General features: G+C 50.2%; 6 protein-coding genes across 6 annotated transcripts; 3 read left to right on the top strand and 3 right to left on the bottom strand.

Moving 5' to 3' along the window:
- Positions 1–1,883: 1,883 nt before the first annotated feature.
- UCRPA7_7105 (putative nmda receptor-regulated protein 1 protein) lies at positions 1,884–4,495 on the top strand (the record flags this gene model as incomplete). The annotated part of the gene is made up of 3 exons (XM_007919639.1): positions 1,884–2,787; positions 2,840–3,991; positions 4,050–4,495. 3 exons carry the CDS (start codon positions 1,884–1,886, stop codon positions 4,493–4,495), a joined length of 2,502 nt encoding a protein of 833 aa, XP_007917830.1.
- A 1,309-nt stretch (positions 4,496–5,804) lies between these two features.
- Positions 5,805–7,698, top strand: UCRPA7_7104 (putative sphingosine kinase protein; the record flags this gene model as incomplete). The annotated part of the gene is made up of 4 exons (XM_007919638.1): positions 5,805–5,988; positions 6,063–6,110; positions 6,185–7,269; positions 7,330–7,698. The coding sequence occupies 4 exons, from the start codon at positions 5,805–5,807 to the stop codon at positions 7,696–7,698; spliced, it is 1,686 nt and encodes a 561-aa protein (XP_007917829.1).
- A 398-nt stretch (positions 7,699–8,096) lies between these two features.
- On the bottom strand, positions 8,097–9,006 carry UCRPA7_7103 (putative ribosomal rna-processing protein 1 protein; the record flags this gene model as incomplete). The annotated part of the gene is made up of 2 exons (XM_007919637.1): positions 8,097–8,893; positions 8,955–9,006. The coding sequence occupies 2 exons, from the start codon at positions 9,004–9,006 to the stop codon at positions 8,097–8,099; spliced, it is 849 nt and encodes a 282-aa protein (XP_007917828.1).
- A 2,251-nt stretch (positions 9,007–11,257) lies between these two features.
- On the bottom strand, positions 11,258–12,852 carry UCRPA7_7102 (putative dihydropyrimidinase protein; the record flags this gene model as incomplete). The annotated part of the gene is made up of 3 exons (XM_007919636.1): positions 11,258–12,501; positions 12,594–12,633; positions 12,685–12,852. 3 exons carry the CDS (start codon positions 12,850–12,852, stop codon positions 11,258–11,260), a joined length of 1,452 nt encoding a protein of 483 aa, XP_007917827.1.
- Positions 12,853–15,743: 2,891 nt separating this feature from the next.
- UCRPA7_7101 (putative alpha-ketoglutarate-dependent taurine dioxygenase protein) lies at positions 15,744–16,928 on the bottom strand (the record flags this gene model as incomplete). Its single annotated transcript, XM_007919635.1, has 2 exons — positions 15,744–16,389; positions 16,450–16,928. 2 exons carry the CDS (start codon positions 16,926–16,928, stop codon positions 15,744–15,746), a joined length of 1,125 nt encoding a protein of 374 aa, XP_007917826.1.
- Positions 16,929–17,621: 693 nt separating this feature from the next.
- UCRPA7_7100 (putative mfs nicotinic acid transporter protein) lies at positions 17,622–19,244 on the top strand (the record flags this gene model as incomplete). The annotated part of the gene is made up of 2 exons (XM_007919634.1): positions 17,622–18,364; positions 18,413–19,244. The coding sequence occupies 2 exons, from the start codon at positions 17,622–17,624 to the stop codon at positions 19,242–19,244; spliced, it is 1,575 nt and encodes a 524-aa protein (XP_007917825.1).
- Positions 19,245–26,342: the final 7,098 nt, after the last annotated feature.

Below are 26,342 nucleotides of genomic sequence, written 5' to 3'. Positions count from 1 at the left end.
ACCTTGTCGCAAATATGAATCAGCATTGTTATTCCTTATATGAAAGCATCCGAAGAGGCAAGGCGATGAGAAAAGCACAGTTCATGAAGTGGCGTTAATACCCATCTAAATCATGTTGGTCGCAGGGTACAATTGCACGGTAGGGGTACAGTTAAGGGAAATGGTGGAGACCCCACGCCAATTGCCACCAGCTGTCAGCCTCTGAAGCTGCCACTCTTGGATGACGACAAGTTCCGACCTTTGAGCTGATGATCCGATACTAACAAGCATTCCGCGACGACACTCTTGACGAAAATATCGAAATTATAGAGCATCTCAGCAAACAAGACTGGTCATATCCAGGCGATAGTGATCAACTTATTCACCCTGGCGAGCTTACTGTGGCACGGGCGGAGGAGTTCAACCGCCCAGAAAAGCAATATCCTTTCAGACAAAGATATCATGAGCGAGCCTCCCAGTCAACCCAGGTTAACTCCGCAGTTTTGCTTCTCCACTGCTGCTCTCAGAGGTATGCATATACTTGTTTTGGAGAATTTTTTTCGTCAACTTACAACTACTCAGACTTCCTGCGACTCTCGCGCTCAGCTATCGATGACTCCATCACCCAGAACCTCAATGCGCTCGTGATGCCAGCGAAGCAGGGCTTTGACCCGTCCTCCACATCTTACCGCACACCCCGGCCGCGATCAAAGCAAATAGACCCAGAGTCCTGTGCCGGCTTCAAAGACAAGGTGCTTTTCCCGGCATGGCAGGCTCGATCCGATGTTCTCAGCTACTGTGCGCTGGTGGCTACAAGTCCAGATCCCGAAGATCCAGAGGTTGCGGTCAGAGAAGCAGAGCTGGAGAAGAACCGCGAACGGGTGGTTGATGAGCGACTCGACCCTTACTCGGCGCGCTTCTTTCCGAGGGAGCCGCGTACGACACAGCTGGCTACATTGCTCCGTCAGGAGCGAGGCGTGGAGAGCATCGTCCGGACAAGAAGTTGGGGCATAGTCAAGGAACGGTGTGGAGAGTCGTTTGAGGAATGGGAAGATGCTCTTCACAGCTGGCGAAGGGATCGGGCACGCCGGTAGGCTGTACACACAAAGTTATATAGCATAAGCGTGGCGTTTTGGAAAGCATTCTCTGTAATAGTAGTACTCTACTCCAAGCCCACTGGCAGTTGTACATCCCTTGATGATGATTGACAAACACATTCTGTGTCACTCAACGGAATCTCAAAACAAACAAGTCAGACTGCTACTGATAAATGAAACAATCTTGTTTCCTTTTCTGGAAGATACTTTGAGGTTGCAAAGAGCTTCATGTTAATACTTTCGTACAAGCTTGGAAGCTCCCATCTCGTTGGTGGTGGCCCCCACAATCTTATCGCCGATGAGCCGCCAGCAGTTTCCTAGGACTCGGGTGACTCGCAGGGAGCTAAAGTGCTTGTGCTGCACACTGGATGGTGCTGCCCCACAGCCTGGAACATTGGAAGATCCGAACAGAGAGCTCTGGCCTGGTCCCGACATGACGGAGCGCCCGCCAAACGTTCCAAATTCGCAGTAGAGACAGCTTGCGGCACACGACCTCACCCTCACCAGCTCGTGCAAACGGTTTCGAGGAAGATCCTCGCAGAAAGGAATTTCGGAGCAGGACTTGCGCGGCTGCGTGGATTTCATTCTCTATCAAAAAGTCTACTTTCTGAGCCTGGTGTTTTTGCGCCCCAATAATATTGTCAATTAGTTCTTTCTCGAAGCTCCGAAGGATTGAGAGCTTTGCTGGAACTATACAACCTCTACCTACCCGACCACTTCTCGACTCCAAAGGGGGCGCACAAGCGATAATCTCTCTCGTCGTCATCTATACGCACTCTCGTCCTACTTGCGAATAGCGCCGTTCCGATGCCGCAACCCCTCAGTACGAGAGAGGGCAACCTCTTTCGACAAGTTGTCCGCAACTATGAGGACAAGCAGTACAAGCGAGGCCTCAAGGCTGCCGAGCAGATCCTGAAGAAACATCCGAAGCATGGAGATACCATGGCCATGAAGGCCCTCATATTGAATGCGCAGGGGAAGACTGAGGAGGCGTTTGCCCTGGGAAAAGAGGCGCTGACTGTCGACATGAAGTCGCACATCTGCTGGCACGTCTACGGCCTGCTCTACCGAACGAACAAGAATTTCGAGGAGGCCATCAAGGCATACAAGTTTGCGCTCAAACTAGAGCCTGAGTCCAGTCAAATCCAGCGTGATCTTGCCATTCTTCAGGTTCAGATGCGGGACTATCAGGGCTATGTTCAAAGTCGACTGGCCATGCTCCAAGCTAGGCCCCAGCTGCGGCAGAACTGGACTGCCTTAGCAGTAGCACACCATCTGGCAGGCAACTTGCAAGACGCGGAGAACATCCTTTCCACGTACGAGGACACATTGAAGGTCCAGCCGTCCAAGTCGGACTTCGAGAATTCCGAAGCTGTCATGTATAAGAATATGATCATCTCTGAGACGGGCGATATCCAGCGGGCATTGGACCACCTTGATTCTGCAGCGAAAAATACTCTCGATCGCCTCGCTGTTATGGAGGCTCGAGCCAAATACCTCACCCAGCTGGGTAAGAAGGAGGAAGCTGCGCAAGCTTATAGAGCTCTCCTGGACAGAAACTCTGAACACCCACAGTATTACACCGATCTCATCAAGGTTTTAGACATCGCAGAAGGAGATTACAAGGCCCTCAAGGCCATATACGATGAGTATGCAGAGAAGTCGCCTCGATGTGATGCTGCCAGGCGTTTGCCGTTGGATTTCTTGACCGGTGAGCTTGCTTCATACAACTGCCTCTGGGGCATTTGCTAAAGAAATTTTAGGCGACGACTTCAAAGATGCCGCTCGAAAATATCTCACGCTGATGTTCAACAAGGGTGTGCCGTCCACTTTTGCAAACTTGAAACATCTGTATAGCGATGCCTTCAAGCGTGATACGCTGCCCACTGTGGCAGAAGAGTACCTCGAGTCACACAAGGCCAATGGTACGGACTCGATCAACGGCGACAGCTCAAAGGGTCAAGGGGCCGCTCTTTACTTCCTTGCGCAGCATTACAACTACTACCGCAGCCGTGATCTCTCCAAAGCATCAAAGTTTGTCGACCAGGCTATTGAACTGGACCCCAAGAATGTCGATTTTCACATGACTAAGGCCAGGATATGGAAGCACCATGGCAACACGCACAAGGCATCTGAAGCAATGGACCATGCTCGGTCTCTGGACACCAAGGATCGCTACATCAACTCGAAGGCCGCGAAATACCAACTACGCAACAACGAAAGCTCGAAGGCATTGGAGACTATGGGTCTGTTCACTAGAGGGGAGACAGCTGATGGTCCTTTGGCCGACCTGTTGGATATGCAGTGCATATGGTTCCTTACAGAAGATGGCGAGTCTTATATGCGCCAAGGCAACGTCGGATTGGCTCTCAAGCGGTTCCATGCCATCTGGAACATCTTCGACGTCTGGCAGGAAGATCAGTTTGACTTCCACAGCTTCTCGCTCAGGAAAGGACTCATTCGCGCCTATATCGATATGATCAGATGGGAAGATCAGCTACGAGAGCACCCATTCTACTCCCGTGCCGCCATGGACGCCGTCAAGGTCTACCTGCAGATGTATGCCAAGCAGACTGGCACTGCTGCGAATGGCGTGAATGGTCTCGATGAGAAATCCAAGGAGGACGATGCGGCGGAGAAGAAGAAGGCAGCCAAGAAGGCGAAGAAGGAGGCTCAGCGGCAAGAGAAGGAAGCTGCTGAGAAGGCAGCGAAGCAGGATCCAAACAAGGGCACAGCACAAAAAAGCAAAGATGGCGAGGCAGCGAAGAAGAAGGACGAAGACCCCCTTGGTCTCAAGCTGGCGGCCACCACTGATCCGCTTAGTGACGCAATGAAATTCCTCGGCCCCCTACTGCAGTTCAGCCCTAAGAACATTGAAGCCCAGACAATTGGCTTTGAGGTCTACCTGCTAAGGAGTGAGTAATTCCCGGGGACGGGATATGAATGGCACTCAGAATTGCTAATACTTTGCAGAAAAATACATACTGGCTCTCGGCTGCTTAAACGCCGCCTTAGCCATTGATCCCGAGAACCCTAAGGCACATGAGCAGGCAGTTGCCTTCCGGAAGGCGTTGAATGACAACTTGAGCAGTGTGTCACCGAAGGTTGCCGAAGTTCTTAAGGCCGATTTTACGACCATTTCAGAATCAACAGATCTCAAGCATTTCAACCAACAGTTCCGAACCAAGCACAAAGATAGTCCGTCTCACGTCTTATCGGCGATCTTAGTCGAGGAGAAGCTCGGTGGTGACAAGGGTAAACTTGCCAAGGAGCTTGTGGACTTGGTCTCATTGGACAGCATCACATTGGAAGAAGCGTCAGACGCACTCCAAGTGCTGCAGTCTTGGAGGAGTAATGAGACGGAGGCATTCAAGAAGGCGGCAACGGCCAAGTGGCCAGAGGCTGCTGCATTTGCATAGGTGATCTTGGAGGACTCTAAGCGTATGAACTACATCACATCGCATTTCCCAAGAGGTCTAAGCGGGCTAGAGCATGATTACGGTATTAGATATACCTTGCATCCGGCGGGTACTCGCAGAGGGACTGGCGCGATGTCTTGCCAAGAAAAGTTTTGAGATTGTGTTCGATATGTACACTCCGATAGAATCAACATGATAACATGGAATCATCACTGGGTGTCTTGTCGGGGTGAGCTTTCTCAATCACCAAGAATGTCCGCATACATGAATCAATTCAGCCACGACGAGATCGATGGACAAAGGCCAAGTCTGTCTCACTTACCAAGACTAGACTGTGCCGCACTGCGGGTTCGGTGTTGAGAAGTCGGACTCAATGGTCCATTAACATTAGCTCACGTCAGAAACGGACGCTCGGAATGACATATCGCATCACAGTCCGAATTGAATCCCATTTGACTGTGAATGCGAGGATGGCTGTCTGGTCCTGGACTCCTGGTACTTCCTTCATCTTTGTAAGATTGAGGTCTTGGATGCTTGCGTGGCTTACTGTAAGATGAGATGAGCGTAGGATTTTGGCGTACGCAAGGGATCGAGGATGATTGTCTGGATGTGGGCATGCTCGTACAAGTGAATCCTCTCAAAGCTACCGAGTATGACGGCTGCATGCCAATGGCCTGCAATATTCATACACATTGGCTCCCGCTGAGAGTCCAACACATTTCATTCTCGGTATAAGATGCTCATGCTCAGGGGTGGATCAGGCCCTAGCCCGCCTCCGTGTCTTCCGGTAGGACAGGATAGATACCGGTAGGTGATAGGTATCCAGTCCTTGTGCCTCGGCGCAGATGGTGGCCGGGCCCTTGTGTCGTTGTTACTGTTCCCTAAATTGGGGGGAAGCTTTTCCCTGTCCACCAGGCCCCGAGCCAGCTAAATGAAGCTAGGCCTCGCCTACTATTTGCTGCGCCGCCTAACTCCTGCCAGCACTGTAAGAACTAACAAAGGCACTGACTGACTCCCGTCTGATATTGGAAATACTAATAGCAACGGGGTTCTGCACCCTTCCGTTCCGGGATCCGACTTCGCCGTCGCGAGTCTGTAATGCTTTCTTTTTCTTACTTCTTGCTGCTCTGACTGGAGCACAGTCCTAACAGTCTCTCGTTGATTCATTCATCTCTACCGTATCGAGAATTCGTCTCCTTGCGAAGACGCCGTAGCAGCATCAAGCTATCGAGGTTCTCACAGCAGCATGTTATAGCGCGTACTCGTCCCCTTCTGACGATTCAGTTGACCGAGTGATCGAGCACTGGATATGGCCTCCGAAGCTCCTGTCACAGCTCCCCTGGAGCCATTCCCAGAGGCAATCCAAGAGAGCGGCGCTCCCCAAGCGAACGGCAACGGCAATGCCACTTCTCAACCAGTCGCCCTCACCGAGACCATCAATCTCGGGCGCAATGTGTCGCTTACCCTAGAGAACGACTCCCTCCGTGTGCAAGGTACGCCAACAACTTCTCACGACGGCGCCCCAACATAAGCTGCCTCAATCAGGTCGCTAACACCCCATTGCCAGACAAAGCAGGCCAGAAAAAGAGCAGAACATGCGGCATTGACTTCTCCTGTACGCTTCCCCGCAAGCTTAGCCCCCCTTTCCGTCCTCCCGCGGAGCCCGCGACTAACACATGCAAGCTGCAGCCGACGCCTCTACCACGCGCTCGATTCCCCTGTACAATGTCCTATGGGCCGAGCTGTCAGATGATCGACAGACGCTCACCGTCGACTTCGCCGAGGAGACCTCCAAGACCCGGCTGCGCGTGTCCCAGCTAACCTACAAGACGGCGCCCACGGCCGGCGCCGAACACCACAGCACCCCGACGCCCGGAATCGAGACATGGATCGAGGCGCTGCTCACGCGGTCGTACGGCCCCGCCGCGCGGCGGAAGCGCGCCTACGTGCTCGTCAACCCGCACGCAGGGCCCGGCGGCGCGGACAAGAAGTGGGAGACGCAGGTCAGGCCCATCTTTGCGGCGGCGCGCATGCCCATGGAGGTGATTGAGACAAAGTACTCGGGCGAGGCGGTCGAGCTGTGCCAGAAGATGGACATTGACGCGTTCGACATTGTGGTCCCCTGCAGCGGCGACGGGCTTCCCTACGAGTGCTTCAATGGCCTCGGCAGGCGGGCGGACGCGAGGCGCGCCCTGGAGAAGCTCGCCGTGTGCCATATTCCCTGCGGCTCCGGCAACGCGATGGCGTGCAACCTGTACGGAACACACAGGCCGAGTCTGGCGGCCCTGGCCATCGTCAAAGGTGTGCCGACGCCCATGGACCTGGTGAGCATCACACAGGGCGACAGGCGGACGCTGAGCTTCCTCAGTCAGTCCCTGGGAATCGTCGCTGAGAGCGATCTGGCCACGGAGAGCATGCGTTGGATGGGCGAGACGCGCTTCACTGTTGGCTTCTTGGTGAGATTGTTCCAAAAGAAGGTGTACCCATGCGACATTGCTGTGAAGCTGGAGATTGGTCACAAGGAGGGCGTCAAGGGGCACTACAAGCGCGAGAGGGAGAACAGCTCAACAGAAGCCTTGGATAAATTCTCCTCATCCGCAGTGAATCTGAACGGCACAAGAGTCAGGGATGAATCATTGGCGGAGTCCGAGGCAACTGGATCCAGCAATAAGGAGGGCCTGCCACCCCTGAAATACGGCACGATCAACGACAAGCTGCCGGAGGGGTGGGAGGTCATTCCTGGCGAGAAAATGGGCAACTTCTACTGCGGAAATGTGAGTATCAACCGTATAATATATATGACTTTCGCGATTGTTGCTAATAATGACATCCAGATGGCGTATATGGCTCCTGACGCAAACTTCTTCTCCGCAGCCCTAGTCAATGACGGTCTTATGGACCTTGTCTGCATTGACGGCAACATCTCGCCCATGAAGTCAATCGAGTTGATGCTCTCGGTCGAGAGCGGACACTTTTTCGATAACCCCCTTGTAGCGTACCGCAAGGTGTCTGCCTATCGCATCATTCCCAAGAACCAGAGTGATGGCTACATCAGTATCGATGGCGAGAGAGTGCCATTCGAGCCATTCCAAGCTGAGATACACCAAGGCCTTGGCAAGGTCCTGTCTAAGCGTGGCGGGTACGAGGCACCTGGTCCTCACAATTGGGACAAGGTGACGGTTACTGAGCGCTATATGGCATAAAGGGCTTGGAATGAACATCACAGTCTTACAGGTTTTCCTTGCGTCACTGGCAATCGTGCGGTCCGTGCCATTGCAAAACAGTTGGATTCCTTTTTGTTTGGAATCAATGATACCCATAATAGAAAAAGAATCGGTCACTGCTTCAGTGCGGTTAAAGCAGAGCAGAGGTTAGGAGTTGCTTTGTGTTGATATGCCTGATACACTCCTCAGCGATAATTGGGTATTCGCATATAATGTATACTAGTCCGCTTGTAAAAGAGCAGGCAGCGTTGTATAAATCATGGAATTGTTTAGTTTCCTGACCCAAGTCGAGTCTGAATAAGGGGTATGATCCTGCACCAGTCTACCGTGACGCCTTGAACTCCATAAGTCATAACACAGCGAAAACGGTTTCTGATTCAGTCGTCGAACCCGTCCCAGCTATCCGCGTCCCCTGCATCAGCCATCTCTGCGTCCTTGCCACCGTTTCGTGGCTTGTTCCAGGGCAGGCGGTCGTCTGCTAATGAGTCTTTTGCTCGTATCCTAACCGCTGGGCTGGGTGTCCCGTCCACCATTGCATCAACGAGGGCGTTCAGTCTCTCGACAATCGCTTTCCCCTGAATCTCGGAAGAGTCGTCGTTGTTGTCGTCCTCTGCCTCCTCGAGCATGCCTACTCTCTCTGCTTCGTCCACCCAAATATCGATAACGTGCAACTTCAACCCGACAGGTATGGTCTTAGGCAGTGTAGGATCCGTCTCAGCACCCTCTTTTTGCGCCGCAGCCGTTTGCTCTTGCACAGACAACGGCCACTCTTCTAGCAGGTCTACAATGTCGTTCACACGTCCAGTGTCCCAGCGATTCTGCTCGTCCTTCTTCGTGCTGATCTTCATCCACGCAAAGCTCGCGCCGAGCTGCCGCCTGACCAGCAGCAGAAACTTTTCCATGCGGTACACATCAATGCCCGTCCACTCCTGAGCCATTGTCGCCCAGAAACCCCGCAGCCAGGGAATCACCGCCTTCTCCGGGAGGATGTTGATCAGGTCTGCGAGCTCGGCGCATAGCGCCTGTTGCGGGAGAGGCCGGTCGCACATCCAGAGCGCGAAGAAGAGACCCTTCCATAGCTTGAGGATCTCAAGCGGCTGTAGCGAGGAAGCGTGGTGTTTTGAGGAGAGGAATGTACGGAGGGAAGTCAAGGCTGCGGTTCGGATCTTGCGATCTGGGAGTTTGCATGTTAGTCTGAAGTGCACGCAATGGCAGATAGGCGGTGATGGACTGACCGCTTGAGGCCAGGTTCTTGATGAACGGCATGTTATTCTCCTGGGCCGCCATCTTGATCGTATCGAGACCCTTAAGCTCAATCGGCGTGGAGTTGTGAAGTACCAATTTTCAGTCGAGAAGAAACGTACGCATGAGCACCTGAGATAAACCAGCTTTGATAAATGTACTTTTTTTCTGCCCGTCGAAAAGTTTTTGGCGCCATTGCAGCCCCGCATTGGCGGGTGGTGGGGTTGCGAAGCCGCTATATTGATAGGTAAATGTGTGTGACGGGAGTTTGGTACCTTCAAGCAAAGCTTCCATTGTTTGTAAATAGGTCGTGACCTTGAACTATAGTATCTGGATTGTGCACAATTTTAGTTACATGAGATTCAACTAGATGTTATACTAATATTCATTCAATGTTGGGAACTCTTCATTTCCATAGGGAGAAGGTATATGGTAGGCGTGGGTTGTGATATTTCTCATCTACTCATCTAAAGATTATATAGGTTTAGCAAACTCAATGGGACTCAACAAAATGACAACGACAGACTGATAATACTGGTTGGTGACTCCAAGGCGTCTTATTATTCTTTCTTGGGTCTTACTAAGAGCTGGAAGATATCACGACTTCTAATGCGAAGAGGGGTCGATCCCCAAGGCTTTTACTAGAGACCAACCTTCCACTGCAAGCTTCGTTCTCCTCTTCTTTTCCGTGATCGGCCGTTGACTCAAACTCAACCCAAATCCGACCTAAAACCATTTCTATATTTCAACAACTTATCTATTTCATTTTCTTTTGGTGTAAAATTCAGGCGCAATTCCAGACTTTCGTCATGTCTCTTGAACTACAACGCACCTCTCATGGTGAACGTTCAACAACATCCCGCCATGAAGACGACGTAACTGAGCTCGGTCAAATCCTCCCACCAACCGATATGGGTTCTGCCGCATACAAATTCTTGTTCGGTTGTTTCGTCTTGGAAGGGCTCCTATGGGGTATGTATTTCGTGTTCCCGCATCAGTTCTTGTGACAAGAAAAATACTTACGGCTTGACAGGGTTCCCCGTGGCATTTGGCGTTTTCCAGGAATATTACTCCCGCCAGCCGCAGTTTGAAAATAACTCTAATATCGCTGTGATCGGAGCTTGTCCCACGAGTATCTATTTTCTCGGAGCACCTCTTTCTACACCACTCGTGAAGAAGTATCAGCGTTGGCAAAGACATATGGTCGTTGTTGGGTGGGCCATGTGTGTTGTCTCCCTGATAGCTGCCTCATTCGCCAGCTCCGTTCCTGGCCTCATCGCAACTCAAGGAGTGATGTATGGTGTGGGGTTCTCTTTACTCTACTTCCCTTTACTCAGAATGCTCGATGAATGGTTTGTCCGGCGACGCGGACTTGCCTATGGTGTGCTTGCCGCTGGGGGAGGTTTCGCTGGCGTAGGCATGCCCTTCCTGCTCCAAACATTGCTCTCGAAGTATGGATATCAGACAACACTTCGAGCGGTTGCAATTGGACTGGCGGTTCTAGTTGCGCCTGTTGTACCGCTGATCAAAGCACGACTCCCAACCTCGAGCCATAGTGCGTTTCAAATGCTGGACTTGAGCTTTCTTTCACAGCCACTTTTCTATTGTTTTGCTCTGTCTAACCTCTTTCAATCGTTTGGCTATTATATCCCATCGTTGTTCCTGCCTTCCTTTGCTTCTGCCCTAGGCCTGTCAGGTACAATTGGAGCAGCACTTCTTGCGACAAACAACTTCGCAACTGTCATTGGGCAAGTCAGCTTTGGGTACCTATCTGATCGACTAAACAACATTTTAATTCTTGTCTTCATTCTGCCATTTGTATCCTCGGTTGCAGCATTTACAATCTGGGGCTTTGCTCACTCACTCGCAGCACTGATTGCGTTTTCTATTGTATATGGATGGTTTGCCGGTGCATTCGCCATTCTGTGGCCGAAGTTTGGATCGATGTTTTCAGAGGATCCTCAACCTGTATACAGCATGATGCTATTTGGCAAAGGCATTGGAAACATTGCAATTGGGCCAATCAGCGCCGGATTGCTAAACCAGCCCTTTAACTCTGGTTACGGCATTGGGAAATACCAGCCTCTTATACTCTTTCTGGGAAGCTCGATGCTCTGCTCTTCTTTGGGCGTGTTGGGATGGCCTCTCAGGCGAAAACAGACTACGATGTAGAACCAGGAACTCTTCAAACTCTGCAAAACATACCAATCACTTATACTCATATTCAAGAGCATTGATCAAACACTCAGTGGGCATGTGATCATCATCTTTGATAGAGCCTATCATAACCTAGAATCTACAGTTTTTCCAGGTCGAATTGACCCTCCTCATCCACAGTCTTCCATACATCGTTCAAAACGCCAGACTTTCTCTTCACAAACTGCCCAAATCCCTTCTTTCCTACAACTCCACCGTTATCCCTATCCCATACGACAGAGCCTCGCAAAATTGTGTATCTAGGCCAGTTACCCACTGTCCGGCCTTCGTACGGGGTATAATCACAGTCATGGTGAAGCATGGAGTTGGTCAAAGTCAAATTTGGCTTCTTCTCATCCGGGTACCAGACCACAAGATCCGCATCTGATACACCAGGAATCATGCCGCCCTTCTTCGGGTAGAGTCCATACAACTTCGCAGCGTTGGTCGATGTTACCTCCACAAATTTTGTGAGAGGGAGTTTGTTTGCGGAGAAGGCAAGAGGTATCCTAGTTTCAACGCCGGGAAGACCATTGGGGATATATCGAAAGCGTCCAACGGGGTGCTCGTGTGTAATGCAGGCCTTCTTGCCCGTCTCAGCATCATCAAACCGGAACGGGCAATGGTCCGAGCTCAACACTGTGAATGTGCCGTTCTTCAAGCCCCTCCAGATCGCCTGCTGGTCGGCAGCATTTCTTGGTGGTGGCGAGCAAACACACTTCGCTCCCTCGAACCCAGGCTTGTCAAGATCATCTCTTGTTAAGAAAAGATATTGTGGACACGTCTCCGCGAAAATGGGCTGGCCATGAGTCTGTGCCTCTCGTATCCTTAATGCAGCAGCAGGATCACTGACATGGACGAGAAGAATAGGGGTGTTGGCAATCAGAGATGATAGTGCGATTGCCCTGTTTGTTGCTTCTGACTCCAGTACAGGCGGTCTCGAATTTGAGTGATATTTCGGTGAGACTAGGTTCTGAGCCTCTAACTGGTCGGTCAGCCAGTTCAAAACATCACCGTTCTCGGCATGGATCATGGTCTGAATGTGAAGTTCTCTTGCTGCCAAGAGTACGGACAAGATCTGGTCGTCTCGGAGCTGAAGAGCAGTATAAGTCATATAAATTTTGAGGGATGTTACACCCTCCTCTTCTTTGAGCTCCTTCAGCTCTGCGAGAGCTTCCTTGCTTGGATTTCCCATCAACAGATGAAAACCATAATCGGTGTAACAGTTATCCTTTGCAAGTGCATGTGTATTTCGGAGTGGTATCAATACCGAATCCTCATGTTTTTGCTGCGGAGCAAAGGATACAATTGTGGTTGTACCGCCTGCAATCCCCGATCTCGTTCCTGGGGTTTATTAGAGTCAATGAATCCATCAAGTGTCTATCCTTTCTTACCACTTTCGTAGCTGTCGGCCGACGAGCCCTTGCCAAACATACTTGGCTCTTGAAGATGTACATGGCAATCAATACCACCAGGCTATGAAGTGTCAGCATTGGTGATAATATTCTAATTTTGTCTATCACGGACCATGACATAGCCGCCCTCGGCGTCAATCAAACGCTTTGTACTAGCATCTTTGAGAGAACCGGAGGGCGCGAGCAGAGCAATCTTCTCGTCTTTGATAGCAACGTCGTACGCCGCGACATCGCTCGAAGTCACGCAGATACCATTGGTGATTACGAGATCGTACTCCATTGTTGCGAATGTAGACAGATCTGGTGATATTGACGCGACGTGACAATCCAACCTCTGCAGCTTCGACCTAGGACTTAAGGAAGCATACAGTATTACGCTGGAGTACAACACAGCTAGTCCAGAACTATGTCAGACCATCTCTAATGTGGCGGCACCCCTGATTATATTGCTCAGATAAGAAGATAAGCGGGGGGCCAACCGGACGCACCCAAGACGGCACCATCGGCGTGGGAGCCGACTTAGAGGCATCGAGGCCTTTTACTCGCATTTGCTATTACACTTATTCGGATTGGTGTGCGGCCTGACTCGCCCGGGCGCGGCCAACGTTGGTGTTATCCGCCGCTGTGGGACCGGCGCTCTGCGATGGCCGCTTTACGCAATGCTTTTACTCGTCTAGCGCCATCTCCATTGCTCGCTAACAGCGATTGTCTCTGTCAGATTCAGTGGAGAGAACCCTGCCTGCCTTCCTATTTTCTGGGTCCCTTGTAAGCTGGGGTATTCAAACAGGTAAACTCGAGAAGATCGTAGATCATTTGGAGACTGAACCTCGTTTCCACTATTCGTAGTTAAGAGTCGACAAAACGTAATGTTGACTTTCACACCATCCTATGTCTTCAGCAAGTACCGGTAGCCCCCAGCAGCGGGTTACTCGTGCCCAAGCAAACGCTAGCCGAACAGCTTGTACTGTCTGTCACCAGAGGAAAGTGAAGTGCGATGCGCAGGATGCAGGTTTCCCTTGCACAAACTGTCGCAAGGCAACTCGAGAAAACGAATGTCACCTCCACCAGAAGCGTAAGAGGATATCGAGATTGGCGCGGCTCCAGCGACAGCAATCAGCCCATGTGTTGTCCACACCCCTCACCTTGGGTTCCCCGACGGCAACTGTCTCTTCTCTTCAGCAGCTAGGAACACCCAGAGATGATGCCACTGGCGCATCTCCAAGCATTCGGCCAGAGTCTCGTGCAGCCCCTATCTTCTCTCCCCTAAACGAGAGACGTTCTGTCACTGATGATGCCTCAACTATCGGTATTCCTGGTCTGCATATGGGACATCCTAGTGACGGCGACTACAAAAAGTATCTGGTCGAGTTCATGGATCAGCCACAAATCACAGAGAGACCAATCGACAAGGATGCAAGGATTATGTTCATTGGCAATGACTTTTCTAATATCCACTTTCTCTTAAATCAACAGTTTGGCTGGCGGACAGCAGAAACAAGTCATTATCCTACAAATCGCATTGCGCGACAGTATACATGCCATGAACCAGACCGGTTGCCTGTTGAAGCATTTCAGCTTCCTCCGAAACCCGTGGTGGATAGGTTACTGGCAGTATACTTTGCTCATATTAACCCTGGCTTTCCTGTCGTGGACGAAGATCTCTTCATGGGACAGTATCGAGCAAAGGATCCGCAAAACCCGCCATCCTTACTCCTCCTCCACGCCATTCTAGTTGCTGGAGCTCATGTGCTTTATGAGCAGCCAGAGCGTGATACTTACAAGGCCATGTTCTTCCGCCGTGCCAAAGCGCTGTTTGATGCTCGTTTTGAGCGAAATCGAGATACCATCGTCCAAGCCGCTCTTCTATTAACGTGGCATGCCGATGGGCCTGAAGACGTCGCAGCAAACGCTTGGTTCTGGTTAGGACTAGCCATTCGCACCGCAATAGGACTTGGCCTGCACATGGATGCAGAGAAGAGCAACCTGGTCCCGCACAATAAAAGGATGTGGCGCAGAGTTTGGTGGCTGCTCTTCCAGTGCGACGTGCTCCTCGCTCTCCAATATGGTCGGCCTCAGGCTATTCGTCCCGAGGACTGTGATGTCCAGAGAGTGAAACCATCAGATTTTCAGGACTGTGGACCAAGAGTGAGGATAGATCACGTTATTCACACCACCGAGCTCTGCGTTGTTATCTCAAATGCTATGCGCAGCCGTCTCCAGGCCCGGGACCACCCTGACGCATGGCGGGTGACTCTGCAGCAGACGGATGGTGCGTTGGCCAACTGGTCATTTCACCTGCCTGCTGAACTACATCTACATACCTCACCTGGTTTGGACGTGTGGACTGCAGTATTGCAGTTGCATTACCATACGTCACTGATTCTACTTCATCGGCCCCGGCCAAACAAGTTCTCGACCAAATCGAGCCCCGAGGATGTAGATATCTGCGCTACTGCCGCAACGGCTATCCAGCAAATATTCCAGTTTCTCTGCGAGAAAGACGAAATAAAGATCTTATGGACATCGAGCATCAACTGTCTCTTCACGGCTTTGATACAACTTGCAGTGGAGATACGAATGTCGAATCCGGTTCTCGCCGTATCGGCGCTGAGGAAATTTGATTCTGCTTTGTTTTCTTTTAAACGACTGGCAGACTACTGGCCTAATGCTCAGTCTATCTTACACTTCTTCGAAAACTCCATGCGTCAACAGCAAGTAGGAAATAATGGGTTTGAAAAGATTGCGGTCGCAGATAGCACAGCAGTTCCCTATGCACAACCTGCTGATGGAGATCTTACCAAAGAGGCGCAGGAAATTCCACAGAATCAAGACATTCAAAGCAATACAGCCGATCCTCGAGAAAACCAGATAACCGATGAAGATAACCAGATACTAAATGCGCTGGAAAGACCTTCATCTGTGATGGGTCGCCTGACAAGGATGGATGGCCCAGAGCTTTTAGAATCCTGGCAAGAATGGCAACAATTATATTGGCAGCAGCCTGAGTCGACAGAGGACTTTCTATTCACATTTTGATTCATATCGATACCCACTGCGCGTACTTGAAACTTCTATAGCACTTCGAGCAAACTTTACTAGTTATATATTCATGCTTCATAATACATATGCTGTTCCAGGGTCGATTTCCTATCAACCCCGACAGAACAATGTTTAGCACAGACCGAGCTGCACTCTGTTGATATCCTTTTCGCACTCTCCATCATCCTCCTCAATCTTGGCAGGAATAGGTTTGTTAGCTAAAGGCGTGAGGCGAAAAGCATGGCGACGGTCTCCCGCCGGATAGTCTAGTGTTTGGGAGTGGTTTGTAACTCTTTGGTCCCACACAAGACAAGTACCCGCCTCATATCTAACTCGGCACTGGAAGTCCTGGCGCTTCGCAATGTGATCAAAGAGGAACTTCAAGAGATACTCAGACTCCTCGTCATCAAAACCCACAATCTTCTTAGTATAGACTGGGTTCACATAGAGGGCCTTCTCCTTTGTTACGGGATGAACGATGACTACCGGGTGCTCCTGAACAAGTTCCTTGCGACGCATGACGGCGTTCTGGCCGTTTTTCATTTCTTGCGTTACACCATCATTATTGGTGTGAATAGCCGTGAGGCCCTCCAATCTCTTACGGAAGCGTGGCGAAAGAGACTTGTACGCCTGAACGCTAGAGCTCACTAGAGTGTCACCGCCAGCGGCGGCGGGCGACTCAAGCATGCAGATAAAGGTAGTTCCTGGAGGCTGGGGCTCTGGGGACTGGTCTGTATGCCACTGAACAGGACTCCTTCCTTTCCAAGACTTGCGAACTCTTAGGTCACTTTACCAGAGTAAGTATATGATTCAAGATTTTCTTTGAGATTCGACTTACTCCTTGTGATCGTAGATAATCATATGCTCCTCTGAGCCTGCCGCAGGATGAGGGGCCCAGCCATGAATATGCAAAGGACCAAAGTGTCTGACGATCTTTTTCTGGGCCTCAAAGCCAATGTCGCAGAAGTCTTGGTTGCGGAAGACCAAGCAACCTCGCTGAGCTGCCAAAAGAGCCAGCTCATCTAGACCCTCTGAGGACAGCTTGGACAGTTGAACACCTTCAATCTCACTGCCGACATGTGGCGACAGGTTAACGACTTTGGTGGCGTTGGCTAACAGGTTGGGGAAGGTCGGGTCTGCACGGTGTCCTGGGTCGAAATGATCGAAATAGCCCAGATCCTCGACCTTCTCTAGCGGGTCGTAGAATGGCATGTAGTCTGGGTAGAGCGGTGATCCATCCTCGTTCTTAGCACGCTGGATCAGGCCCTTGACCACAGGTGTACGTTCTGTAATGGTTTCAATTGCTGAAGGTGCCATCTTGATTGACTACCAAAGTCGTAGTTGTTTGAGGACCTTGGATGGGTTCTTCAATATTGATCCTGTGTTCTTGCACCAAGTAGATATACTGAGGTCGGCAGTGTTTGCCACGCACTGAAACGGAGGTGTCAGGAGAGAAGGCGCCGTGATGGTACGATGCAGACTTCCGAAAACAGAACACGGCGATATCGACATGTCGTAGTCCTGGCCGGCATGCGTAATACCGGCGCTCTTGACTGCTCGGTGGTCTATGAGACACCGAATCATAGTTGGCGTTTGTCTAAGTTGGCCGTTGTTTCTTAGTGTTCCCCACCACCTGCTCGGTGCTTTAGTTGATATCCGTATTAGGACACGGCTAACGAATGAAAAGCACCGAATTACAATCTGTATCGCCGAGCTTACAATGACTCGCGCTAGACAAGGGACCGATATCGATATGGGTCCTGCGCGCGACAAACTCGATGTCTGGGGTAGTCAAGACAATTGGAAATTGCTGTCGCTATCTGCAGCTTATGGATGAGACGCATATCACCGCGTCCTATCAAGGTCTTTGCTGAGCGATATCTATACTCTGTGACAGCGGTACTTAAGATGCCAATATCCGGGATTCACCAACCTTGATTTTCGTGTCACCTCGCATCCCACCTCAGTCTTTGAAATAATCCTTATTGACGACCTCGCAACGTCTTCGCGATGGGCCAATCGCAGATCTCAAATGTGGACTCTTCGTCCCTTGAGGATATTGAGAAAAAAGCACCTGGCGGACCGTCATCCACGAACGAGGTCACGGAAGGCCACGTTTCCTCTGAATATGAACGGTTTCTAGAACTTCACCGCGAGTTTGATGGCCCGGGTCACAAGAAGCTCGTGCGAAAGCTGGATTGGCGTCTTCTGCCAACTTTGAGTTTCCTTTACCTCATGTGCTCCCTTGACAAGAGCAACGCTGGAAATGCTAAGCTATTCGGTTTCCTCGAAGATGTGGGGATGAGCTCGACTCAATTCAATCTTGCTCTTATGTACCTGTTCTTCACCTACGGTCTATGCGAGCCGATCTCCAACATTGCTCTGCGAAGACTTGGACCTAAGATCTGGTTTCCCTGTATCGTTGTTAGTTGGGGGTTGGTTACAACCCTTACTTGCTTGGTCAAAAACTACGGCTCGTACATCGCCATTCGCCTGGTCCTCGGATTGACCGAGGCTGGTCTTTACCCCGGATCATACTTCATCCTGTCCATGTGGTACACTCCCAAAGAACTCGCAACCAGGATGGCCATATTCTACGGTGCAAACACCGCAGCAGGTGCTTTCGGTGGCGTCATCGCCTACGGTGTCGGCAATCTGGACGGTGCTCACGGCATGCGAGCCTGGAAGTGGCTCTTCCTGATTGAGGGAGTTATCACCATCTTTGCTGGTATCTCGTGTCTCATCTTCTTGCCGTAAGTTCAGTTGGTCATTCGCTAGAAATCTTGATTAACACCCCACAGTCACTTCCCTCATCAATACACGGAAAGCAAGACTTCCAAATGGCTATCTAGCAAGGAACTTGACTACGCACGTTTGCGAGTGAAGTACTGCAATGGTCCGGATGCCCCAACGTACACTTTCCGCTGGAGCGATGTCATTGCTGCTGCCAAGGATAGGAAGACGTACTTCATGATGATGCTCTTCTGGTGGGGAGGCTCGGTTCCCACATACTCGCTCTCTTATACTTTACCAACCATGGTCAAGAACCTCGGCTATTCCGCTGTGAGGGCGCAGGCTCTGACCACACCACCGTACATTTTTGCTACATGCGTCTGCGTGTTTGTTGGCTGGATGAGCGATCGTTATCAGAAACGCTATGCATCCATCATGTCGTGCTACACGCTGGGTCTTATTGGCATCATTATTCTGTGGATTTCCGTGCACTACCAGCACCTATACGGGCTTTCGTACTTTGCCATCTTCCTCGCCGCTGCGGGATACTCGGCTCAGGCTCCCATCGTTGGAGCATGGACCTCAGTCAACATTCCGAACCCTTCTAAGCGAGCTGCTGCAATCGGCTTGTTGATGCTTTTCGGTAGTGTGGGTGGAGGCAGTATCGGAAGTAATATTTATTTGGCAGAGGAGGCTCCCACCTACCCGCTCGGCTTTGGATTCTCTGTTGGAGCAACTGTCTTGGGTGCTATGATCCCTGCAACCATTCATTGGTGGCTAATGCGAAAGGAGAATAGGAGGCGGGACACTCTGGTTGTGGACACGGTCCAGAGTCAACATACACCCCTAGAATTGAGCGAGATGGGAGAGAACTCGCCCCTGTTCAGATTCACACTGTAATGATGTAGAAACAAGTGCTTTGCAAGGCATATACCAAGCAATGCTGTGTAATTCCGGCTACGCATAAGTGTTTGGAATAGAATACTTTCGATTCTCTCTGTTTGCATAACTTGCACCACAAGCAGTGATAATATATGGGACCAGTACAGTCTATACTAGCAATACGAGGGTTCTTTTTCTCTCGGCTTCTTCCCTTTTTTTTTTTTTTTTTTGCAGTAATAGCAAGGACATCATAACCTTCTTGGACAATTTCGTCTATGTGTTGTGTGCGCTGACATTCATGGTCGTCTTGATTCGATCTCACTCGTACCACAATTTTACGTGCTGCTGTTCCTATGCCTGAGGGCGCTGATTGAATTTCGCAGACCCGCCTGATAGTTGCATGAGTCTTGGGCACAATGATGATTGGTCTCGGCGCCATTTGGCACCTTCGGCGCCTCGGTGATGCCTGCCTCAACGCTATGGAGATTTGCGTCTTTAGCCATGGAATTAGTCTGATATTATCGTGGATGAGCTACGTTTTGAATTGTAAGTGTGATTATTACTTACAATTACATCTAGGCAGCTTGTTTAAGATAGATAACCACGGCAAACTGCTTACCGACTTACCATCATCAACCAGTATCAACATCATGACCAATTCCAATCCCCATCGCCCGCTCCCGAAAGGGATCTACACGCCTCTACCCACATTCTTTACCGAGTCCGAGGACCTGGATCTTGATAGCTTTGGAAAGCATGTACAGTTTGTTGCCGAGGCTGGGACAATCCCAGTCGTTGCCGGGTCTGCCGGGGAGGCGCCACACCTTTCAGCCTCTGAGAGGATTGAGCTTATCCAGACAGCCCGCTCGGCGCTGTCGTCGGCGGGTCTAGACCACGTGCCTGTAGTTGCTGGTGTTGGGGCCCCTAGCACCAGGGAGACCATTCAACTCGCCAGGGATGCTAAGGAGGCAGGAGCTGATTATGTGATGGTGATTCCTCCGGGATATTATGCTGGTGTCCTTGCCAAGGATAGAGATGCATTGAAGAAGTTTTTTGTCGATATTTCCAATGCAAGTCCACTACCGGTAATCATTTACAACTTTCCAGCTGTGTCTGGGGGCATCGATTTAGACAGCGACTTGATTGTTAGCATTGCAAAGGAAGCCCCGAATGCTGTCGGGGTTAAGTTGACGTATGTCGATTGTGATCTCCTATCCCAAACATCTCTCTCGATGACTCACAAATACTCCAGTTGCGGCTCGGTGGGAAAGGTCACAAGGATCAATGCTTTGATTCATTCCGAAAAGTTCAGGAAAGCTTATCCCCGAAGTAATCCTGTCCAAGAGTTTCGTGTTATCGATGGCTATATCGACATCCTCCTCCCCTCAATAGCCAGCGGAGCTGCAGGCGTAAGACAAAGTCTCTTTCATATTTTGAGAAGAAAATGGGGCAACTAACAGTACATAGGCTATTTCGGGCCTGCCAAACATTGCACCGGTTAGCTACCATCTCGAATTCATTAAGAAAAACATGGCTAATAGACATAGAAAATCTGCGTTCGACTATGGGAATTGGCCAGCACGGGCTCCACCGCGGCGGAATTTCAGGAGGCTCAAAGACTGCAAAACATGATTGCGCTTGCAGATGGCTTTGCGGCAGGGATCGGTATTCCTGGTTTGAAGAGGATGGTGTATGAGAGCTTCGGCTATTCGAAGAATCCACGGAGACCGCTGCTTCCTATGAGCGATGAGCAATGGAATGGTTTGGATCATACTTATCTAACATCTGTTCTCGAGGAAGAAGAGACATTGAAGAAAAGCACTTAGATTGCATAAGGCCAATCACACTGTGGTCTAGATGACAGGCAAATCAACGCGGGAGTTCCATCTCTGGACCAGGTCTCAAGACACTACTTTCTTGATTCTCACAGAGTTTCGTGAGATAAAATTTAAAAGGGGAAGATCATGGTCGCATTGCCAAAAGCAGTCTTGCTTGCCTTCCTATCCCTTGAATATCCGGTCCTCGGTCCTCCACCATTCCCTTTCTAACTACCTAACATCTCATCTTGAAATTCTGGCTAATCCTTAAGGCAGTGACTTGAGGAAGTTCCGAGATATAGCCATGTTGTGTCCAGTCTGCGAATGGTCGATTTTCGCCCCTTGGAGGTCAAGTGAGGCTTCCGTTGATAAGTTCGACCATAGTGTTATCCAAGGCCTCAAGCGCTGCAGCAATGCCTTCGAGAATGATGACGGCAACACACATTAGATAGATTATTGGCAAGTAGACAATGAAGCCAAGCCCAAAGTCAGAAGGATTCGCTAGCCATGAGAGGAATGCCTGCAGAAGAATTTGGAATCCCCCCACTTCACTATCAGCACCATCGGTAACAACTGGCGCCCATATATCTATCTCGTCATTGTGAGGCAGCGGAATTCGAGTTGAATCGGTCTCATTTTTCATGATGAAGAATGGGCTTGGCGCAGTAGTGCTTTTCTGTGAGGTTGAGTTAGTCAGTGATTGACAGTGTGGCTACTTGACTCCACCAGTGACTGAGACGATGAAAATCCACTCACCTCATGAGAGGACGTAGCTCGATAGAAGCCCAATTTTCCATTGTCGCGCGCCATAGCTCAGGATGATAGTGGTAAATTCCTGATATTGACGTGAAGTCGAGAGATTGCGCAACGTCGGATCTTGGCGACGCGGAGCTGGCAGAATGGGTTTGTTGCGCAGAAGATTCGGACGTTGAGAAGGAAAAGGGACCTCTGCTGTTGATGTGGCAAGAACGTGTAGATGTAAACAAGAGACGATGATATTTTGTCTGCCTAGCCTAATTTTGCCATTTTGCAAATTTCAGCCCCGATTGGTTTTGACGTGGTTCTCTTGCCCAGCTGCAGATTTCGAATGCAATGAGTCAATGATGGTTCAAAGCCTTTTGCAACCTGGATGACAAGTGGTATTGGGCTGCGGTCTTTAATAGCTATGAGATCAATAATACATCGTACTACCCCCATTAGGTTGAATGATAGTGTTTGAATGCGTACCTCGCCCGAAGGCTTTCAGCATGCTTGATCAACAAATCTTGAAAACTGCAGTCTTCGTCACTTGAACCTACACCTTTGAGTGGTTGTGCCCAGAACCCAGTAAAGAACTTTGTACAAACTCCAATCAAGCACATCATTCTAAGAGCTCCACGTATCATGTTACAAGACACCAAAAGGTTAATATCCTTTAGTCACTGCCACCTTGATGAATTCATGTAATCAGTGTAGTTTCCAAGCAGTGAAGCTCCACTCCCAAATGATATCACCATATAAGCAAGGGTCTGGTGATGGTCCTTGGAAATGTCCACGAATACCCGCAGCTGCTCTTATATGAGATAATCAGTTGTGTCTTTCGGTCTGGGTGTTACCCTCATGTAGAGCTGAAAGCTTGATAGGAGAGGCTGAACTAGGCTTGAAAGTATTTTTGGCACTCGGAGTTCCCAATGTCCACTCCGTGACAAGTTCATATGAATCAAGTGTGCATTGTCGTGACATAGCGTATTGGAAATCACCAACTCTCCGATGTGTTAGCAGAACCACCAATCAACCCCCTTGAACAAGAGGGGGGCTGTTGGCTGTAGACTTTATTTAAACCGAACAACTGCAATCATTAAGAACATTAGGAAGAGTGCTATTGTCTCCTTGCAGGGTCCTTTCCACCCTTGTCACTTTGCGATCTCCCCATCCCGTTCCACACCATTGCAACGCACGGCAATGCAGCCCGTCAGCACTAGGCTTGTTCGATACAGGATTCTCGCATAGGCGAGTGGGCTGCGCCTATGTCCCTTTGCAATTGGATGCAGGTCCCCTGTGGAAATTTCTGGCGGACAACAGCTGATGGGCACCGTTTCACGGCTGAAACCCTCGAGCTGCTGTCAGCAAGCTGCTTGTGTTGGGCAAAAGTGCGCCCCTGTGGCGGTGATCCCTCGTTCGAAAACACGAACTTTTGTGGGAAGACCTGCAGCGGGGCGGGACGCGCATGGCCTTTTTCATCCTTCAACGTCGCTGTGTCGCTCCAAACGACCTTTTTGATCCTACCGTCTTCCTTGTGTGTGCTGGAGCCGCCTCTTACACCACAGTATTCGTTCCTTCAAGCTATCGTCGCTCGTTGTTTGCATTCCATACCGCCAGAGACGACAGCATTGTGAGAGGCCCGGCACTTCTAGCAGTTGTCGGCCCTTCTTCCGCGCCAACTGCGAGCACTACGCCACGGCCTTGGGGGCCATCCGTCAGCATTCACAAGGCTAGCGCTTCCCGCCGGACCTCTCATCAGGTGAACGTCTAACCTTCCCCGTCGAGTCCTTGAGAGACAAGGGATGTGGAGCGCCAATTGGGGTCTTCTTGCTGGCGATTAAGTTATTTGTTCCGGCTTCATCGTCTGGATTGATTGCTCATCACAGTTGGCCGCTCGCTATGCGGCGTCAACTATGCTTTGGCGCCGCGGGTACCAGCCCCAATGTCCTTGTCGCCGGCGTGTTGCTCCTCCTGCCAACATGCCTTGCGTCTCTCGGCGCCCCCGTCGTCCATGTCTCGTATTCTATGAGGCTCGTACGTCCGCGAGATGATGCCGAACACGTGGTTCTGGCGGACTGTCGAGATGGAGACGGCGTTGTGTCATCGCAAATGGCCTATTTTCCGGGCTCACCCGGCTCAACCCCACAGGATGTCGCAGTCGTGAGCACAAAAAATGGGCAAGCACGGTTATGGGCAGGCCAAGAAACCTCTGGTCTTTTCACAGATACTGGAGTGACTTTTACTGCGGATCTGGGTCCGCAGGTGGACGAAGGCGAGTATGCAGGTACGGGCAATAATGGCTACGGCGATTTCACCTGTTGGCAGAGGTACTCGGCCAACTTATATGAATATGACGGCACGACATGTTCCCAAGTGTACGATTGTGATCACGAAGCACAACCAAGTGAGTTAACAAATTTCTATTTGTCTGTGTGGCGTGACTCAAAACATGTTTTCAAACTCTTTTCCTTTTATATCATGAGCAGAAACGCGATTGACTTCTAAAGCATCAACACCAACACCCACAGCGACACCATCCACAACAGATTCGGCATCGCATAAATCAGGCATGCCACGTGGGACGGAAGCGGGAATAATCGCCGGCGTGGTATCAGCTGTTGGAATTATTGCCATAGCAGCAGCATTCTGGTTGATACGACGAAAGCTGTCCAGGCGACGGGGAGCAACCGAGTTTCAAGGAGCAACAAGGGGGTCAGAAGGGGACTGCTTCGGCTTATTCGGCACTAAAAGAAAAGGGAAACAGCCTTTGCCACCTCACCCATACGGTGCGATACCATTTTCGCCGAATGACCCGACGAAGAAAGATGGGCCTACGATGCCAAATGCAATATATGAAATGGATTCGAATTGGCGGGGTGCCGAGATGTACGACCCTTCGAGAAACCCAGGTGAGCTCGACAGCAGAGGAATCATGCCAGAGCTGGATACCAAGGATAGACAGTACATGCAGTATATGCGTGCTCCCAGAGATCCGATGACACAGTAGAGAGTGACCAAGGAGATATCTGGAATGTTAACATAAAACACTGTTTTTGACGCAATAATGAATATAGAAAAGAAAGGCTAGTTCTTCAAGCACTGCCTTCCTCAGTGGCCTGCAGCTCTTCAACTTGCAAAGACTCTGGGGCACCAACGATATCCTGAATAGGGCCACTAAATCTTCCGAGCCCATATGTATAATACAGAACGAGAGCTATGACGAGAATGCCTGCAATAATGACGCTCGAGCAATTCCTGTGAAATTTGGAATGTCAGACATTTGTCGTTTCATACATGTAGTGACATCAGGCTCATAACTCACATGTTATCATGGGTGACTGGCTGGTAGACGGAACGCACAGGAAGACAATAAGGAACAGGCACCATGCCAAAGCCCAGAGGTTGACAAGATAGCCAATGACTCCCTTCATTCTCCATTGACCGCGAGAGACCTTACCTCTCTGGAACAGGTGAAGAGTTATCGATATTGCATAGGCGTATAGAATGAATCAGCATGAAGTCTGTACGACACTTCTCTTCGAAGCAACCTACCGCCGTCCGCAAAACTGTGATGCCTGACATGATACCATAGAATGCTGTTGAGTTTACCGATATGAATGAATGCTAACGCACATTGAATAACGCAAACCACCACTAATGGTAATTACTGGTACATCCCACCTCGGATGCACTTTTGCGAAGGCGTCGGAAAAAGCCTTGTCTCGTGCGACTATAACTGGAATCAAGGACCATGCTCTATATGCTAGATCTAAGGCCGCCGTTGAGGGCTTCGCAAGGTCTTTCGCGGTAGATTGTGGATCAAAGGGTATTACGGTCAACGCAATCGCGCCAGCCGGTGTAAATACAGATATTTATGAGGAAGAATCGTGGCACTATGTTCCTGTACGAAGGTATGCCACTGGAGACTATAGACAAAGGTTTGGCGAGAATGTGTCCGCTTGGCCGGTTGCGCACCTCGAAAGAATATTGGGAGAGCAGTGTGTGGAATAGTGGCGGACGAAGGAGAATGGATCAATGGCAAGTCACCTCCACGAGCATTGTTCTCAATACTAATTTGACTCATGTTCCGGGCCGGGTGATCAAGCTCACCAGTGGATCAATCTGACATGCCTTTTCATCGATTGGCACTTCATACATCCGGAATTCTGAATACAATTACATACACACACGTTCTCACAGATCTTTCGATGTCAATAACAACTTCTAAATTGTAAACCAGATGTCCTTGACCAGGGACTAATTTATTATGGTAACACGAAATTCCAAGCCCACCATGCTATCCAATGTATACCGCATACTGTGCAAATTCCTGATCCGCCTTAAGCCTCTCCATGTCATCATCTCTTAAGGAGAGCAAAGCTGCGATCTCTCCATCCAACCTTCGTGACATCAGATAGAAAAGACCTTCAAGTTGATCAAACTCCGGTCTACGGACAGCCTCTGGTTTCCCAAGTCCAAGGTCAAAGTCGAGATCATAACAGTTTACCTGTACCCAAGAACTGAGCATGATGTCGACTGAAGAGTCAATTGTTGCCGT

Source organism: Phaeoacremonium minimum (assembly GCF_000392275.1).
Source record: "Phaeoacremonium minimum UCRPA7 unplaced genomic scaffold PA7_03_scaffold_496, whole genome shotgun sequence".
Taxonomy (NCBI): Eukaryota; Fungi; Ascomycota; class Sordariomycetes; order Togniniales; family Togniniaceae; genus Phaeoacremonium; species Phaeoacremonium minimum.
The sequence above is the reverse complement of the archived record's forward strand: the minus strand, read 5'-3'. Positions and strand labels throughout refer to the sequence as shown.